General features: G+C 36.2%; 1 protein-coding gene across 1 annotated transcript in view; it reads right to left on the bottom strand.

Annotated features, from left to right (window-relative positions):
* The window catches only part of ZYG11B (zyg-11 family member B, cell cycle regulator), a 56,788-nt gene that overhangs the window by 24,044 nt on the left and 12,446 nt on the right, over window positions 1-20,298 (bottom strand). The window contains exons 2-3 of the mRNA XM_037498151.2: window positions 11,476-11,641; window positions 6,987-7,741 (exon numbers count right to left, since the gene is read on the bottom strand). Of these exons, the coding sequence (XP_037354048.1) occupies window positions 6,987-7,741; window positions 11,476-11,641 (921 nt within the window). The remainder of the gene's footprint in view (window positions 1-6,986; window positions 7,742-11,475; window positions 11,642-20,298) is intronic.

The following is a 20,298-nucleotide window of genomic DNA, read 5'->3' as shown; positions in this document are numbered from 1 at the left end:
CACATCCTAAAGAGATGTCTATTAGATAGGCTTAGAACCTACTATAACCTATGGATAAAAATTTCTATACTGCATCTACAATAAACCTCTAGTTCCAGTGTCTTCTGGTATGTACCACTTTTAAGATGTTACCACACGATTAAGGCTCCTATTTGCCTCCTAAGGTAATCCTCTCCCTCTAACTCACATTGTTATAGCTACTAGCCTTTCCCCCCCTAGATCTTTCAATATCTAAGCTCTTCCCCAACCCCAGGCCATTTTATACATGTATATACACACATACACATATATACATTTATATCTATACACACGGATGTATATGGCATATGTGATATATGCACATATCTGTATATATAGAGATATATAAAATGTCCTCTGACTAAAATCTTCCCCTCTCTCTTTGCCTAATTTCCTTCCAGTTCAAGTTATATGACACTTCTTAGGAAGGACATTCCTAACCTATTAGTCTAAGTCAGGTCTCCCAATTATGTCCTTCATAGCCATTATCATAATCCTTCTGGCTACACTAACCCCTTCACAACCATATCCCAATAGTCAGCATCATATGTGGCATAGAATAAGTACTCAATAAGTATTCATCAAATAAATGTATTACTTAATTTCCCCAGATTTATCAAACTCCCATTCAGAATCAAAAGGTTCTATTAATAATTAAATCTATCTAAAGAAAGAAAAAAATTAAGTCTATCTAGGATTTTCCCATTTACACAGGTTAATACTTTTATCTTAAATTGTGGTTCATATATCATTAGGTAACAAAAATGTATATAATAGGAAGGGCTCTTTATAAAAGTAATCCAAGTAATAAATGAAAAGGAAATTATTAGACTATCACCATGATCCCCAATGTATTAATATGCCAAGATACTGAATGTCAGTATCTGCTAACATCACAGAAAGAAAGCCAACTAGATATTACCTTCTAATAAAAGAACACAATACATATGGATCCTGCAAAAGGATCAAACATGAATCTGCTTAAGCCTTCAGCCACCAATTTGCAGAAAATACAAAAAAGAGAAATAGGCACACTGAGTGTACAATAAAGAAAATCCAGATTGAGGGAAGCTCTAGAAATCGAAAACACTGGATCCTTTAATAGACAAGTTATAAGGAAAAGAAAGGCATGGAGAAGAAATCTGTAAGTTAAAAGATACTCTAAAGACAAATGATTTTGAAAAAATTCAAGACTAATAAAGTGCCTAGATAAAACAGTTGGGTCATAAAACTATAAAGACATGATTATTATTGAAATCAGGACCAAGAACAGAGGAGGGCCTGTGATTAGGATGGGGCATGTGGAAGAGCTTCTGGGTAGCTGACTATTAACCTGAGTGATGATCTCAAATGTGTTCACCTTATTTTTATTCATTAAGCTACACGCTTGTTATCTGTGGTCTTTATATCTGTCTTATTTTATAATAGGATACAAAACACATGTAAAAACTTGTTCAGAAATACACAATTTTCTTATTAAGTTGAAAGACTGAGTCTTTCTTGGCAGTACGATTATATAGGGTAACACAAAAAAACAAAAACTGTAAAATTATCTTACCTAGTAACTAGATTTTACATGAACATATATATTTAGGTGAGAATATGCAGTTTTGAGGAAATAAAGACATACATTATGGCAACATTTCTACCACTAATATGATATACTATAAAGATCAAACATGAATTAGACTATAGTACAAATGAGTACCAAGTGATACAGGGCATTTGTAAGACTGAGGAATAATCGAAGTTTCTTTACAAAATGCTTTTTAAGTTTTCTATTTATGTGCTATGTCTAATATATATATAATTAATTTTGACTGTGTATTCACATATATAAGCAGTTATTGAATAAACTTTTCCAAGTGTTTAGTTCTTTTTGAATCACCTTGAACTGTTTCTTATAGATTTTGAAAGATATTGAAATATTTTGTGAAATAAAAAAAACTGAGAGGGAAAATATAGAACAACGATCTCAGTCAGATGTCACTATCTACATCTGGTTGATTTCAACAGCCTTATAATATCTTACATGAAATACCACCTCAAGTTATCTTTTAATGTAAAATCAAACTGTTATTGGAATGTTTGCTAACGGAATACTCTAGTCCAATTTCATTGCCTGCATGTTTTATTCCATGATTAACACTTATCTCGCCAATAATAATCCCTCAAATTAAGCAATTTGCCTCCTCAAATGATAAGCATCTACAATCAATTTTATAAACTAAATATAAAAAAAGAAAGCATCAGTATGTAGTAGTTTCTGCAAATAGTTTCAAACAGAGAAACTGTCTTTAGCCACCAAAGTAAACCTTAATATTTAACATAGGGATTAAAAGTAAAAATCTATATCCTAAGGAAAGTTCTTTTAGTACTCTACATAATTCTACTAAATAAAGCATCTCTCAGTGGATTAAAGCTACTTGTAAAATTGTCTCCTCTCCACTAAGAATTCAAAAGCAGGTGCACTAACTCAGACATCTTTAAAAGGTACTTAGAACAATGTTTTTTTTAATAGACCAACTCCACTGCTTAAAAATTATAGGTACCTTTACTGTACATTGATTACTGTGGTTCAATATAAGAGTCTTATTTTAAGGAAGAAATCTAGGCTGGACATAAAAATTTAGGCATCATTGGCATATAGGGTTAAAAGACCAAGCCTGGAACACTCCATTTTTATTAGAGATATGGGAGATGAGAAGAACTGATAAAGGAAAATGGGACTCAGTAGCCAGAAAGTATGGGGGAAAATAAGATATGGATGATATCCTTGAAATTAAGATTTTAAAAACCTTTTCAAGAAGGAGGACAACTCTGCCTTTAGATCAAATAAGAACTAATATTGGGTTTAGCATATTTCCAGTTATTCTTAGGAACTGGGACCCACAGCTTGATAGCCAACCAGTTTCCAGTTGTGGAAAAGTAGAAGGTTCAGGACACAGACAGTGACAAAAGAGAAAACTCGGTGGGAATCAACAATGATAGAGCTGAAAATTCTATGGTAAGAAAACCTTCTGTGTTGGGATTAAAAACTGAGAGAAAAGGAAAGAACCAAGTAAGCAGAGACAATGATATGTAGCAAAAAGGCACATGCTTTGGAATCAAACAGTCCAAGGGTAAAAGGGTAGGCTTTAATACAGGCATACCTTAGAGATACTGTGGGTTCAGTTCCAGACCACTGCAATATAGTAACTATCGCAATAAAGCGAGTCATATGAATTTGCTGGTTTCCCCAGTGCATACAAAAGTTATGTTTACACTATACTGTAGTCTAAAAAGTGCAACAGCATTATGTCTGAAAAATCGGTGTACATACCTTAATTAAAAAATACTTTATTGCTAAAAAATGCTAACCATCATCTGAGCCTTCAGCGAATCTTAATCTTTTTGCTGGTGGAGGGTCTTGTAAAAAACGCAGTATCTGTGAATGCAATAAAGCAAAGCGCAATAAAACAAGGTATGCCTGTACCAGCTGGTTGTGACCTTCTGAGGACAATAATACCTTCCTCACAGAATGAAGAGACCAAAATAAATAATATATATGGAGGTGCCATAAATAAACCATTTTTATAACCACCCACCTATGGTACAATATATTGCCTTATAAAGAATACTGGGAATCACACTGTCTCTATTTCTTGCATTCTGTAGTGTGGTCTAAAAAATGGAGGCACGTAAAGCAAAAACAGCCAACCCAAGCTAATTTACAACATCAAAATATGAAGACATTCATTTCAGACAAGTTTTTCATCAATCTTGAGAAAACGGACATGTTTAAAAAAGGAGATGTGGCAATCTTAGCTCTCCCTGAACATGACAATATTTTTCAGCTCCCAAGTCAGTAGCCAAATAACTTAAAAGGAACTTCAATTTTTGTATACAGTTGAAAAATGGGCAAAGGTCCAATGAATACCAGTTTCTCAACTTTGGCTGCTAATTGTAATTACCTGAGGAGCTTTAAAAACTACCTTTGCCTGCTTCCCAACTCCTGTGGTTCTGATTTAATTATTCAAACTCCCCAGGTGATTGCTGATGAAACAATTTTCCCAGTTTTATCAAAATATGGTTGAAATATAACATTGCATAAGTTTAAAGTATACAACATGATGATTGGGTACATGTATATATTGTGAAATGATTACCAAATAAGATTAACACATCCATCAACTTATTTAATTACATACCAGATGATTTGAATTGTAGCCAAGGCTGAGAACTACTGCTTTAACATTTACCAAGGTGGAAATTAGAAAGTAGGTGTTTCCTAGGGCCAAAATTTTAAAGTAATAACAATTTCACTTGTGAAATAAAACTTGTTTTATGGAGGTAGTGTGGAATACAGATGTCCTATTAGCCTCAATTTTAACACTTAGGCTAATTCACTCTAGGGTCTATTTGGTCATTGAGAGAATCAGCAAAAATCATACTGCTCCCAGATCACAGCTATTCTAGGAACTTTGCCTGAAGATTATCTAGCTTAATGTATCAGGGATTCATTCCTTTTCTTCTTCAGGCAGATCAAGCTCACCTCTTTTGGGAAATTTTTCCTCAACTTCCAGCACACAGGGATTTCTCCCCTTTAGTTTTTAATAATTCTTTACTATCTGACCTATTTGTCAGACTGTTAAATAATATTAAAACAGTAATTTACATTTTCATGATTCCTTCCATCAATAAGCCTTGTGCTAGAAATCTATCTTGTACCACATAAGCTGTTAAATTCCTCACACTTCTATGAATATTCTAATGCAGCTGCATGTTGTCCTACACCTGGCTTATGGTGTCTTGCTCCATCTGGGATTGGCCTACTTCTCCAGTTTCATCATTGCACTTGATTTTCTACTGTTGAACTCCAGCCGCAGTGGCCTTCCTTCAGTTCCTTAGATGCTCCTTACTACCACACACCCTTCACATGTATTATTCTCTGTGCCTGGAATGTTCTCTACCAACTACTCACCCTGAAGGTCTCACTCATTCATCAATTCCTCAAAGATTTAATTTGTCTGTTAAAACATTTTCATATAAAGTATTGTATATCTTCTAGATTCCTAGCACTATACAGTTTAAAGTATATGTATATGTATGCACATATACACATCTATGCATATGTATAATATGAGGAAATATGTATATAATATATAAATATAAATATATATATACACATATTTAAAGCACACACACACATAGCACATGACATTTGATTGTCTGACTTTCTCATTAAATTACAAGCCCTGAGAGGAAAACATTAAGTTTGTACTCACCATCAAATTCCCATGTCCAACACAGTGCCTAGCATAGAGGCACTTGATAAAATATTACTAAATGAATTTTAAAAATGACTCAAAATCATTTTCTACATTTTATTATTAAAAACCTAAGTTTATAAATAATATAAGAACTGAGATATTCATACATGGAACATTAACCTTTTCTTCTCCTTTTTGGGGACCAATCACGTTTGCTTAAAAATGATACCCTGCCCTGTTGGTCACAATATCCACTTCTAGGTCTGCCCTGACTGCTTCAGGTAGGATCAAAGGATGCTTCTGCTTATGGGGCTCTGGAATCAGACAGATGCCGATCCAAAATTGGTTCTAACTAAAAACCAGTAAATCACATAATCTCTATGAGTTTATGTTTCTCATCTATAAAGTTGGGTTAATATAACCCAATATAAAAGTGTCTAGAGGATACAGTATATGTTTGAAAAATATTAGTTTTCCTTAAACTTGTCACAAGTCTATCCTTCAAGGTCTGACTCAGATATCATCTTCTCTAAGCACCTGAAGGACAGGTCTCTCCAAGATGTTCAGAAGAGGCCTCCCCAAGTTTCCAGCTGAGGTCAAGTGAGGCCCTGCAAGCTCACTTTTACCATTCCTTTAACTGTCCAGAAGAATAAAAATTAGGCATCTTTCTGTGAATTACTCTGAATTAGAGTTATTATGAGAAATAACCTTTCTACCTGAGAAATCTATTTATGTGGCAAGGCAAGTATCTAATTAAAAGCAGAAGTCTTTGTCGTGAGTCTCCCTCCTCTCTCCTGAAGTCCCAGGCCCTAATCCCATTCCTTAGTTCAGGATATATAACACCACTATGCCTCACAGGCTTTGGAATCCACATCTATGTAGACTCTCCTCCTCCTAAGTTTGAGGTAAATTTGATATGATACTTGACCTGTCCAAGAAGGAATCAGAGGAGTAGGGGAAAATTCCCTTTCTTTGCTAACATGCCAAATTCTCCAGCCAGGGGAAATTTCACCTACCCCCTTACAGCAATTACACCAACCCTTGGTTTTACAGTTATTTACCACCACATTATCACCACTCCTATTAGACTAGCACCTTGGTGGCAGATTGTATATTATTTTCACCTTTAAATCCCAAGCTGTACCCAAGTTCAACAGATATTTGCTTAACTGAGTTCAAGCCATTAGGCAATAGAAACCTTAAGAAAAGTAAAATTTTACCATTTCTTCAACAGAAATCCCCTTAGAGAGTTTGGCCTCCCATTAAATATTCAATGAGTATATCTAGTTTCTTTCAAGTAATCCATTAGAAATTGTATATTTAAATGGTTTAAAATATCTAAAAATTGTCATCATAATGAAAACTATAATTTTTCTAGGGTCTACTGAATAACCTGTAATCTAGATGTATAATTTAGATCTATATATAATTTAGATATATATACTAATCTTCAGAAGAATTCTGTACGATATGAATACTATCTCTCTGATAAAGAATTAAAAACAAAAAAGTAACACCATAGCTTGTTCTGGGTCATGACGCAAGTAAGCTGGGATTTTAATTAGGGATCTTTTCCTCTAAAGCAAGGTTTTCCCACTATACAATGTCCTGTTTCATGAACACGTCTTATATTTTATTAAACATTCACCTTAATGGAGTCTTACGCAACTAAGACACTGTTTAGTCTAACACAATAATACATTTTTAAAGTCTAACCTTCAAATGTCCTCCGCCTGTGAGGAATTCAGAGTAACCAGCATCAGTGGCCAGCAGACCTACAAACTGCATACTGGGCCTTTGTTGTATAAAGGCTTCAACAGCTTTATCTGTCACATGCTTTCTCCCAGAAACATCCAGGGAGACAAGGTTGGGTAGGATGTCTTTTCGTTCTAGTAAGCGAAGAGCTATGTCTGATGTAAATTGTTTATCATCTGAAATATCAAGATGATTCAGATATTTTAGTTCCCGAACAACATCCAGTATCTGGGTGGTTGTCATTTTTAAACATTTCAAGTGGTGCATGGTTAGAGACTTGAGTCGGTCTTTGCAGGCCAGCAGAGCTGTGATGTCTGTGATGGAGGTGTTAGAAATATCCAGACTCTCTAATCTTGGCAAGGAGGCCACTTCAGCCAGGTCTTCATTATAAAAGAGAACATTGGTGATGCTTAATGCTCGAAGGCCAGAAAGTTGGCTGAAGCAGCGCTCATAAGGATCTTCAAGGGAGAGAGTTAAGGAGTTCAGCACTAGGCACTGGAGATTCTGCTGGATCCATTTGTTACTGCCAAGCCCGCTGATGATATCTGTAATCGTGATGTCAGCATTCACACCTGTGGCATCAAGTTCCACTAACTTGTGATGGCAGAAAGCTTTCCGGAAAGCAACAGCAGATATCTTGGCTTTGCGAATGCAAGCTCGCTTTAAGCGCATCTGGTTGCCTCTAAAAATTCCTACAGTTCCATCATTCAGTAGACCTGGTAAAAAACATGCAGCATGTTAACTTCAAAAATGGTTGAAGAATAGATAAAATTTCCAGCATACTGTACATTTCCAAAGTATTCTCAAGTGATATATTTTATTTAATATACATAGTAATTTAATATAGACATGTAAACTGGGGCTCAGAAAGTGGTTTTCCAAGATCATAGAGCAGCAAGTAGCAGAATCTGAACTGTGGTAGACATTACTGATTTTCACTAACATCTGTCTCTCCTCAACTTCCTGGACACATGGACAATTGCATTTCCTAGCTTACCCTTATAGCTGGATAATTCCATGTGCCTAATTCTAGCCAAAAGACTGTAGATTAAACACGAGTCAATGCATGATTTGCCAGGCAATCTTTTCCTACTATGACAAATGAGGAGTCTTCAAGTTCTAGACAGTAGCTTTATGAGAATAGAGCCTCTTTAAGTCTGGATCCTAGAGCAACTATGGAGCAGAACTCTCCATGGACTTGCAGCATTTAATTATCATAAATGAGGTATAAGCTATATGTTAGGCTACCGGATCTGGGGAGTTAATTTGTTACCAGTGCATTTCTAGTCTTTCCATCAATGTGCTATTAACACATTATAATACACAAATACATGAGGCCTTACTGGTGGCGCAGGGGGTAAAGTTTCAGCACTATCAAGCTATCACCAGCCACTGAGGCATGAGTTTGATCAGCTCCCCGGCCAGGGAGCTAACCCATATGGCGAAGCAGACCTGTCCTGTCTTGCCCACTGCTCCCCTTAGTAGTTTATTTCAGTGGATCCACCTGTTCTGCTTCCTACTCTGTCTCTGGTGAATCCTCTCACCATCCACACCTCTGTCCTACACCCTGGTTCTTGTATGCATAAATAAATAAATCTTTAAAAAAAAAATCCTGATATCATAAAAAATCATACCAAGGACCAATAACATCAAAAAAAAAAAAAAAAGAAAGAAAAAAGAAAAAGAAAAAGGCAATCTACAGATGTCAATGCTAAGATACCACAAAATTTGAAATTATTTGACATGTTTCAACCACAAACATGCTTCAGGCAAAGGAACAGAAAGATATAAGGAAGAACCAAATGGATATTTTAGAACTAAAAAATACAATAATGTTTGGGCTCAATATCACAATGGGAAGAACAGTGGAAAGGATGAATGAACTAGAAGAAAAAACAAAAGTTACCGAAATCTAGACAACAGAAAAAAAAAAGTTAAAAAAAGAACAGTTATTTGTATTATAAGAGTGACAGATACTCTGTTGTTCTTAGACTTTCTGTCATTTAAGAATGACAGAAAATCGAAAGCCCCTTAACTCATGTCAACACAACTTTAAATATACCTCAAAGTGAACGCTTTAAAATTAAACCTTGTAGTTTTAAGATAATTATATACTCACAAAGCATTCTGAGCAACAATACAGATGACATCCTTTTTCTCCAGTGGTAGAATTTTGCAAAACTGTAGTCCAGTATTACTAACAGGATATTGACATTAATAGGATCAAGATTCCTACCTCCTCATGGACCCCTCCTGTTGCCCTTTTATAGTCACAGTCACTTCTCTTCTCCCTCTTTCTTCTCTGTAACTCCTGGCAACCATTTCTGCTTTCCAGTTCTACAATTTTGTCATTTCAAGAATGTTACATAAATGGAATCATTCATTATATAACCTTTTAGGATTGGCTTTTTTGACCCAGCATAATTCTCTGGAGAGTCATGCAGATTGTTGCATACATCACTTCTTTCCTTTTTATTGTTGAGTAAAATTCCATGTTATGGAGTACATCAGTTTGCATAACCACTCATGCACTGAAGGATATCTGGGTTGTATCTAGTCTTTAGCTATTATTAATATAATATCTAATATGCTATATCAGTCATGTATAGGTGTTGTGTGAACACCTATGGGATAAATGTCCAGGGATTCTATGGTGGGTTGTATCCTAGTTGCACGTTCAGATTTTAAGTAACCATCAAAATGTTTTCCAGAGTGGATATACCATTATACACTCCAACCAGTAGTGAATGACTGATCCAGTTTCTCTGCATACTTGCTTTTTGTATATATGCTTAAACTGAATATGGTTAAATTGAGACTAGAAAGAAATGCTAGTTAGCACTGGCACAATCTCATAAATTGTGCAGCTTTGTAAGGGAGCTTTAACTTTAATAAAGAGACTATGAACTTAAGCAACTTACTGAAAACGAAGGAGTACAGATGTCTTCTTTCTGAAGCTATTCTAAAATGTCTTAATTATACCCTTATGTCTCCCCCATCCTTTCTTTGAATGCATTGTCTGCAGTCATGCTTTATATTTAAACATGTATATATATATTAAATTTTAAAGAATTATTTGGCTTTATTTGGCTTTATTAAACAATTTATGAATTGAACAGTATCTTATCCAGTAACTAGCATGTGTGTGTGTGTGTGTGTGTGTGTGTGTGTGTGTGTGTATACACCATAATCTGGCATCTAGGAAGAGGGATAACTCTAACTAGGTGTAGAAGGCTGTGCAGCACAGTGGAAAAACATAAATTTGGAACTAGGCAGACTTGTACTTGAACCTGGACTCCACCATTTACCAGCAGTGTGACCCTGAATAAGTTACTTCTCTGAACCATAATTTCCTTATCTATATGTAAATAGGATAACAGCTATCTCACAGTTTTTGAAAAAATTCAAAGAAAACAAATTGCTTATAAGAATATATAAAACAGGCAATCAATAAATAAATTTTTATTGCCACATTTTCATTCTATTTCACAGCTGTAGACAAGTCAGATTTCCTACTTGTAAACCCTAAATATATAAAGGTATTATATTTCTTTTCTTTTCGAAGATTTTTTTAATTTATTTTGCATAGAAGAATTGGTGTGTAGGCCAGAGGTACAGCAGGTAGGGGTGTGTGTGTGTGTGTGTATGTATGTGTGTAGATTCACCAGAGTCAGAGTGGGGAGCAGAAAATGTGGATCCATTGAAATACACTGCTGAGGGGAACAACAGGAAGACAGAAGAGGTCTGCTATGCCATGTGGGTTAGCGCCCTGGCTAGGGATTGAACTGGTGCTGGAGTGGCTGCTGATAGCTTCATAGTGCTGAGACTTAACCCCTGCACCATCAGGGAGGTCCAATATAATGCATTTTATACCAGTAGACTTCTAAGTGGGTATTTTTTAAATTAAAGTTAAAAACATTATTTTTACCATAAGAATGGTTCTCAAAGCAAAAGAAAAAGAGAAAGAAAAAAGAAGAAATACATCCAGATTAAAAAAGAAAGTTGCTTATTCTTTTTTTTTTTTTTAAAGATTTATTGATTCATTTACACAAGAACCCGGGCACAGGCCAGATGTGCGAGAGGGTGAGAGGATTCACTGGAGACAGAGTGGGGAACAGAACAGGCAGACTGACAAAATACACTGCTGAGGGGAGCAGTGGGAGAGACAGGAGAGGTCTGCTGCACCATGTGGGACCCTCGCCGGCTGGCCAGAATCGAACTCGCGCTGCAGAGGCTGCGAACGTTTAACCGCCTGCGCCACCAGGGGAGGCCCAGAAAATTGCTTATTCTAATTACAAATTAAGCAGGTAAAAAACAATTGAATTCCTTTGTTTGAATCTGGCTAATTTGGGGTTTTCTGTTATTTCTAAGAAAATGGCAACTGTACTACTTCAAAACACACTGCCAAAAAATAGCACGTAATATTTGTTTCCTTTGTTTATTATATTACCATGAAAAGCCATGGTCTGAAGCAGTCGGTCAGCCACCTCCTGTGGGAATACTCCAGGTTCCTGCAGACACAATGTTCCATCTTGTCTTGCTGAGCAGAACTTCTCAAGATGAGTAGTCAGGAAATTCAAGCAGATATCAAGTAAGGAATAGGGAGATGCCTCCTCCTTGGAACCCAGGAAGAAACATAAAGGGAACACAAAGTCAACAAATAAGTCTCTAGAAAAGTAAAGAATGAAATATTCACTTACTCAACAAATATTCACTGTTTATCAAATGCCAGTTACTGAGTGAAGCAGAGGGAATACAAAGTGTGACCCATGTTTACAGGAAAACCAGAAACAGAAGAGATACAGTTAACAAATATTTACATAAAGGCATATAGTGCTTAAAGTACTATAATACTTAATATTACTATTATATTGGGTAGTGTGTAAATACATAACAGGGTGCCTTAGTCAGGGCCTCAGTTAGGGAGAACCTCAGAAGCACAACAGATTAATCTTTCTAAATTACCACCATGACCCTCCCCTCTTCAAACCTTCAATGGCCTCCGATGGGCCTGAAGACAAAAAGACAAAATGTTAGATTGTTAAATTTGATGGCCTTAGTCCTTCCAAAATCTAGACCCCAATTTTCTTTACAATTTAATATCCCCTAAAATCTCCATCCCAACTTGATAATTTGAAATATTACAAATTTACTTGAGTAAAACAATTTGCAATAGGTGTTAAGCATCCTCAAAAAAGGTTAACTTGGTAATTCCAGTTTGAGGAACAAAGAACTAATCAGGGCCTCCCTGGTGGCGCAAGGGGTTAAGCACAGCATTATGAAGCAATCCGAGGCCTCTGCAGCACAATTGTTGGCCGTCCAGAGTGCAACCCAGCTGGCGCAGCAGACCTCTCCTATCTCGTCTGCTGCTCCCTTCAGCTCTGTATTTCCCTCAGTCTGCCTGTTCTACTCCTCACTCTGTCTCTGGTGAATCCTCTCACCCCCCCACATCTTGGGCCTGTACCCCAGCTCTTGTATGCATAAATAAATAAATCTTTTTTTAAAAAAAGAACTAATCAAATAAACGCAAAGATTTCAGTGCAGGGCCTCCACTGAGAGCACAGATGGTTGAGCGCAGCGCTGTGAAGATGTCGGCAGCCTCTGTAGTGCTGGTTTAATCCCGGCAGGCCAGGGTCCCACACGGCACGGCAGACGTCTCCTGTCTCACCCGCTGCTCCCCTCAGCAGTGTATTTCATCAGTCTGCCTGTTCTGTTCCCCACTTTGTCTCTGGTGAATCCTCTCACCCTCCTGCGCATCTGGCCTGTACCCCAGTTCTTGTATAAATGAATAAATCTTAAAAAAAAAGGATTTAAGTGCAAAAACTGTAGTTATATAGACACTGTAAATTCTCCAAAAAAGAAAATGACATAATTAAAAGATAATTATAGTAGCTACTAAGCACTAGGGCTTTCTATGTGACTGTGGTGAGTGTTTTACATGAATTAGCCATTATTTCTTTTGGAATACTTTATTTCTTTTGGAATCCAGTATTTCTTTTGGAATACTACTCAACTATGAAAAAAGATAAACTCTTGACTTTTCAACAAGTGGAGTGGATAATATAAAATGAGTAAGTCAGAAGGAGAAGGACAAATATCAGATGGTGTCATATGTGTAATATAGAGAAATAAAGAGTCAGATAAACTCAAACCCATAATAAGCTATAGAAATCTGATTTGTAGGACTGAGGTGGTGGGGGAGGAGGATGGGAAAAGTAAAGTGCAGAAGAGACTTGATGGTGCCTTGATGGTAAATATGATGTGGTAACATATATCTGAAGGGTGTGATCCTGTAATTCTAAATCATATAAAGGTGTTGTAAACCATTGTTCCTCAATAAAACAAATCAATAAAAAATAAACTGACTCAGGAGCACAACTCTTTTTTTTTTAAAGTTACTATTTTTTTAAGATTTATTTTTATTTGTTTATGCATACAAGAATTGGGTATAAAGGACAGAGGTGGGGTGTATGTGAAAAGATTCACCTGAGAGACAGGGGAGCAGGGCAGGCAGACCTACTGAAATACACTGCATAGGGGAACAGCTGGCGAGACAGGAGAGGTCTGCTGCACCATGTGGGTCAGCTCCCTGGCCAGGGACCCAACTCATGCCACAGTGGCGGGCGATAGCTTGATAGCACTGAGACTTAACCCCTATGCCACCAGGGAGGCCCTCAGGAGCACAACTCTTAAACACACTATACTGTAGATGTGACATTTTAATGGCTGAATAATATGCAGCCTTTAAAAACTATCATTCAAAGTTATATTAGTCACAGAAAAATATCCATAATACAAAGTAAGATACAAAAAGCAGTTTATAGAACTTTAGTCAACCTGATAAAGGTCACCTATTAAAAATTAGTATCATACTTAATTGTTGAAAGTCTGAATATTTCCTTCCTAACAACTTCTACTTAACATTGTACTAAAGATCCTAGCCGGCAGAATTAGGCAAGAAAAAGAAAAGGCATTCAATTGGAAAGAAAAAGTAAAACTATCTCTACTTGCAGGGGATATAATTCCGTATAAAGAAAATCTTAAGGGCCTCCCCTGGTGGCGCAGCAGTTGAGCGCTGGGCTGCGAAGCTGCCCGCAGCCTCTACAGCGCTGGTTCGATCCCCAGCCGCCGGCAAGGGTCCTACATGGCGCACAGACCTCTCCTGCCACGCCCACTGCTCCCCTCAGCAGTGTACTTCATCAGTCTGCCTGTTCTGTTCCCCGCTCTGGCTCTGGTGAATTCTCTCACCCTCCCGCGCTTCTGACTTTACCCAGTGCTTGTATAAATAAATAAATAAATCTTTAAAAAAAAAAAAAAAAGAAAATCCTAAGGAATCCATACACACACAAACAAAAAAACCTATCAACTAAAGAAAAAAAGTTTAGTAAGGTTGCTAGATACAAAATCTAATATTAAAAATCTATTGTATTTCTACACACTTACAATGAACAATCTGAAAATGAAGTTAAGGAAATAATTCTATATAATTACAATAGTATCACAAAGAAAATTTAGGAAAAAATGTAACATAAGTATAAAATAAAGAAATGAAAGAAGACCTAAGTAAATGGAAAGCCATTTTACTTATGGATCAGATGATTTAATATTGTTGAATTGACATATCAAACAAAATCCCTACTAATCCCTATCAAAATCTCTGCTTCCTATTTTGCAAATTAACAAACTGATCCTAAAATTCATATGAAAACACACAGGACCTAAAGAGCCAAAACAGTCTTGGAGGACTCACCCTTGTCAATTTAAAAACGGACTATAATGCTACAGGAATCAAAACAATGTGGTATTGGCATAAGAGCAGATACACAGGTCAATGAAATAGAATAATTTAGAGTCCAGACAATCCCTTTTATTTATAGTTAATTGTTTCTCACAAAGATATCAAGACAATAGGCAAAAGAATAAACTTCCGTAAATGGTGCTAGGACAATCCACATGCATAAAGATGCAGAGTGTCTTTCTTCATATCATATAAAAATTAACACAAAATGGATCATAGATCTAAATGTAAGAGATAAAATTATTACGAAGACATTTATAGTAAATCCTCAGCATTACTTGGATAAGTTCTTGGAAACTGCAATTTTAAGTGAAATTATTCTAACAAAACTAGGTCCTCAAATAACACTGCTTTGGTCAGCAACTGAAATTGTTTCTCATCAATATTATAAGTGCTGTAGAAATCTTCCAGACTTTGCATTAGTAAATTGTTTCTTAAGATAACAAACAACCAAAGAACAAACAGATAAACTGAATGTCTTCAAAACAAAAAACAAATAACAAACCTTTGTGCTCTAAAACCCAGTTTCTCAGCACACCAGGCTTATCTCTAGGACAAGCAAGGACCTGGGTTCCAGACCTGAGTCAGGGACAGGTCTAAAGTCTAAGCCCAGGCCCAGAGTTGGGTAGAAATGACACAGAGTTATAAACCAATGTTACATTGATACAAAATAAAGTTCTGTCTTTCAAAAGTCATCATCAAGAGTGGGAGAAAATATTTGCAAAAAGGGATTAGTTTCAATATATAGAATATATAAATATCTTATATAACTCAATAGTGAAAAGACAACTCAACTGATAATAGGGAAAGTTCTAAACAGATGTTTCTTCAAAAAAAATACAAATATCCAATAATCACATGAAAGATGCACAACAGCATTAATCATCGATGAAATGCAAAACAAAATCACAATAAAATATCACCTTTCACCCACTAGGATGGCTATACTCAAAAGGTAAGATAATAACAAGTGTGGATGATGGTGTGAATGAACTGGAACTCTCATAAATTGCTGGTGAGAATATTAAATGGTATACTTACTTTAGAAATTAGCCTAGCAATTACCATATAACCTAGCAATTCTATTTCTAGGTAAGCATCTAAGAGAAATGAAAACATTTATCATACAAAAATCTGTATATAAATGTTTGCAGCAGCACTGTTCCTAATAGCTAAAAAGTGAAAACAACCCAAAAGTCAATCAATTAATAAATGGATAAACATAGTGTATTCACATAGTAGAACATTATTCGGCAAAAAGGGTACATCTGGTACATTTTACAAGGATGGACCTTGAAAACATTATGCGAAGTCAAAGAAGCCATTCACAAAAGTCTACACATTGTTTCATTTATATGAAATGCCCAGAATAGACAAATCTAAATAGACAGTAAATAGATTAATGGATCCTAGGACTGGGGGAGAGTGTTGGAAGGAAATGGATGGGAATATTGCTAAAAATAGGGCTTCTTTGTGGGGGGATGAAAACATTCTATAATTCATTGTGGTTATAGTTGCAAAACTCTCCATATACTAAAAACCACCAAACTGGCAAATTGTATGTGAATCACATCTCAATAAAGTTGGTTATAAAATAGCCTAGGGCCTTCTTAGTGGCGCAAGGGGTTAAGTCTCAGCACTATGAAGTTATCAGCAGCAGCAGTTATGTAGCAGGAGTTCAATCCCCATCCAGGGAGATAACCCACATGGCACAGCAGACCTCTCCTGTCTCGCCTGCTGCTCCCCTCAGCACTGTATTTCAGTAGATCCACCTGTTCTCTTCCCCACTCTGTTTCTGGTGAATCTTCTCACCACCCACCCTCTTCCCCCATGCACCTCAGGCCTGCACCTCAGCTCTTGTATGCATAAATAAATATTTTTTAAAACAATAGTCTATAAAGTTGCAAATGTGAGATTAAAAAATAAATTTATCAAAATATTTATAGTAATTAACTCTAGGTGATGTGCTATCAGCTTTCTTCTCTGAATATATCAACATTCTATACATTATGTGGCTTCTACAATCAAAACGTTATTAAAATACTTACTACTTTCACATTGACACATTTAGTATTGTAATAACTGAACAAGATGGGCAACAAAGATACTATTTTATAGATGATATACAGATGATGCTTTTTTACAGGCTTCCTAAAAATTAAACAGTTGGGCCAAACTATTAGCCAGCCCTAACATGTTCTCTTCTTCTACATTAATAAGAATTCTTAATTTTACCTGAGCACATATCCATCTTTAATAATAACTACACATTATAGTCTCCTTTGCAGCTAGATGTAGCTAGGACACATTTTAAAAGTTCTGAGGAAATAATTCACCAAATTCAACTTATGCCTCATAGAATTCTGCATATTCTGCCTTACTTCCTGAGTTGTAACTGAATAATTTTTCCTTTTCTAAGAAATTCCTTTATCTCTACAGTAATTCCTATTAATAAGTGTAAGCCTTTTCTATATCAGTCACTCTTCTGTTGGGAAGTGTATCTGCCTAACTGTTAAAAATCTGGGCTTCAAATGCCCAAAAATAGATGACTGGATCAAGAAGATGTGGTACATATATACCATGGAATATTACTCAGCATTCAAAAAAGATAAACACATGCAATTTGCAGCAACATGGATGGCGCTGGAAGGGATCATGCTCAGCGAAATAAGCCAGAAAGAAAAAGAAAAATACCGGATGGTCTCACTCATAGCAGGAATCTAGAAAACTTAAATAAGGGACCAGGAAAATGAATAACTATAAGAAAGTGAAAATCAAAATCAACAAAAACTATGAACCAGAGACACTTTTTGGGGGGTGGGGGGCGGGAGGGGAGGGATTGGGGTCAGAATGAGGGGGTTGCAATTGTATGGGGAATATAAAAATAAAATTTATTATTTATAAAAATAAAAACAAAAAAAATAAAAATCTGGGCTTTGGAACTAGAGCGCAAATTCAAACTTTTAATTTACTAGCTGTGTGATATTATACAAATTATCTAGCATTTATGTTCCTCAGTTTTCTCATCTTATGACAGGGATAATAATAATACCTGTCTCGTAAGTTGTTGTGAGGATTAAATAAAATAAAGCAGGACCCAGTGAACACAAAATAATGGTGGTATATATGAGAACACACACCTTGTAAGAGCAGAGTCAGAATTCAAACCCAGGAAATACGACTCCAGAGCCTGTACTCTCATCCATAGCAGCATACTACCTTTTCAACTTTATATGCCAATTCAAACATATTATCTCACCTGATAATTAAAGCAGGTCTATGATGTGAACAAGGACAATTATCCCCACTTAAAGATGAAGAACAGAAAGGTTATATATCAAGAACTAGAGCTATAGTCAAACTTTCTGAGATTTACTACAGAATGAATAGTACCATCTATAATGCCCCAAATCCCAGTAATTTAAGCAAATATAGATGTGTTGAAAGGTCAGTCATCCCTATTTTATTTTTAAACATATAGCAGCAGCACAGGAAGACTAACAGGAAAGGATAAAGCATAAGCTGGAATTCAGTACCTAAACAATTCACTTCTTGGTGAATCAAGCGATTTTTTTTCCTGTAACCAACTAGACATAACCCAGGCAGAATGAAAACAAAATTCATATTGAAAAACACAGGACAGGGCCTCCCTGGTGGCGCAAGGGATTAAGACGCAACCTATGAAGCTGTCCGCACCCACTGCAGCACGAGTTCAATCCCCCACCAGGGAGCAACCCACATGGTGCAGCAGACCTCTCCTGACTCTCCCCACTGTCTCTGGTGAACCCTCTCACCCCCCACACCTCTGGCCTGTACCCCAGTTCTCATATGCATAAATAAATAAATCTTTTTAAAAAAGAAAAACACAGGACAGAAAAGAGGTTAAGTCTAACTTAATCTGGATCATGAGGCAATCCACACAGTTTAAAGACTAGATTTGTTGTTTTGGGGTTTTTTCTGCCTAGAAGAACTGGGGTGTAGGCCAGACGTACAGTGGGGTGAGGATTCATCAGAGACAGTGGGGAGAACAGGCAGATTTACTGAGATACACTGCTAAGCGGAGCAGTGGATGAGACAGGAGAAGTCTGCTACACTATATGTGGGTTAGCTTCCTGGCAAGGGATCCAACACAGGCCTTAGTGGTGACAGCACTGAGACTTAACCCCAAAACCACCATGGATGCCCCTAGATAATTTTTAGGAAGAACAAACAGGAAAATTCTTTTGAATTAATGAATATGGATTCCATGCATCTGACCCAACCCAGCTCTTATTCTTATCATTCCCCTTTAAAAATGTTTTTAAAGGCTCCATATCATCTATAATGATGGTTCTCCTGCTGGAAACACCTACAAGGGTGTACTTGGGACTAACGCTACAAGATAAACTTGGCATATCTTAGAATATCAAACATACTCAAAGATTTTCTGAGGGAACAGGGAATGGAAGACTAGGTAAGAGGGAGTTGTTATATAACCAACAAATAACTTAAAATATTTTGTACTGGAACAAATATATTATGTAGAAGGCAAACACAGCATGAATTTTAAGATAAAACACAAGATTACCAAAAATTCCTGTTCTAATGCAGGTATAAAAATATTCCCTTCCCTATCTCAGAGCAAATTTAGTTTTCTCTGCTGTTAGAAGTAAGAGTGGATGAAAGAGACACCTATAAAGTGTAAACACTTAGCAAGACATTCAAAATGTTTTATTAACTGGTTCCAACCTTCTTTTTTAGCCTCATTTCCCACTGTTTCTTTCTCCCTAAAGACATTATTTACCAGGTATGCTAAACTGAAGGTCCTTCTTGCACCCTACTGCTTAATGTACCCTAAAATTGTAACAGGTACCATCACACCTCCAAGTCTTTGTTTAAATTAGTCCTATTTGGCAAAATTTCATACATACTTCAAAATTTATTCCACCCTCACTAGTCTGCAGTGTCTTTCCTAATTGCCAAGGCAGAATTGATTCTCTCAGCACCTGAGAAATGAAACTATATAAATGAATATATTAACAACAGTTAATATATACCAAATTACTGTGTAGTATCACCTAAACTAGACATTTGATATATACTTGCAATAATCAAAAGTAAAATATATTTTGAAGGAAGGATTGACAAAATGTAGTTCTAACCAAATAGGACATGGGAGCTGATTTTTTTCTGAATTCCCAGTATGGAGCATAATGCCTGGCACTCTCCTAGAAGGGGCAAGTATACTTTAAAGGATTAACATTCACTAACATTTTGATACACATTATCCTTTTTAGCCCTCACTACAGTCTTTTAGAGCTGGTATAATAAATATCATTTTGTACATGAGAATACTGGAGCTCAGAAAGAATAAGACACCCAAATTCATTTAATTAGAATGTAACAGAATTGGGCACTGAACAAAGGAATTTAATTAAAAATATCATGGTCTTTTTTTTTAAAGATTTATTTATTTATGCATATAAGAACTGGGGT

Source organism: Talpa occidentalis, unplaced genomic scaffold (genome assembly GCF_014898055.3).
Source record: "Talpa occidentalis isolate TD23 unplaced genomic scaffold, MPIMG_talOcc4v2.1 talOcc4.9, whole genome shotgun sequence".
NCBI classification, from domain to species: domain Eukaryota; kingdom Metazoa; phylum Chordata; class Mammalia; order Eulipotyphla; family Talpidae; genus Talpa; species Talpa occidentalis.
Note: the sequence above shows the minus strand (reverse complement) of the source record. Positions and strands in the feature narration are given on the sequence as shown.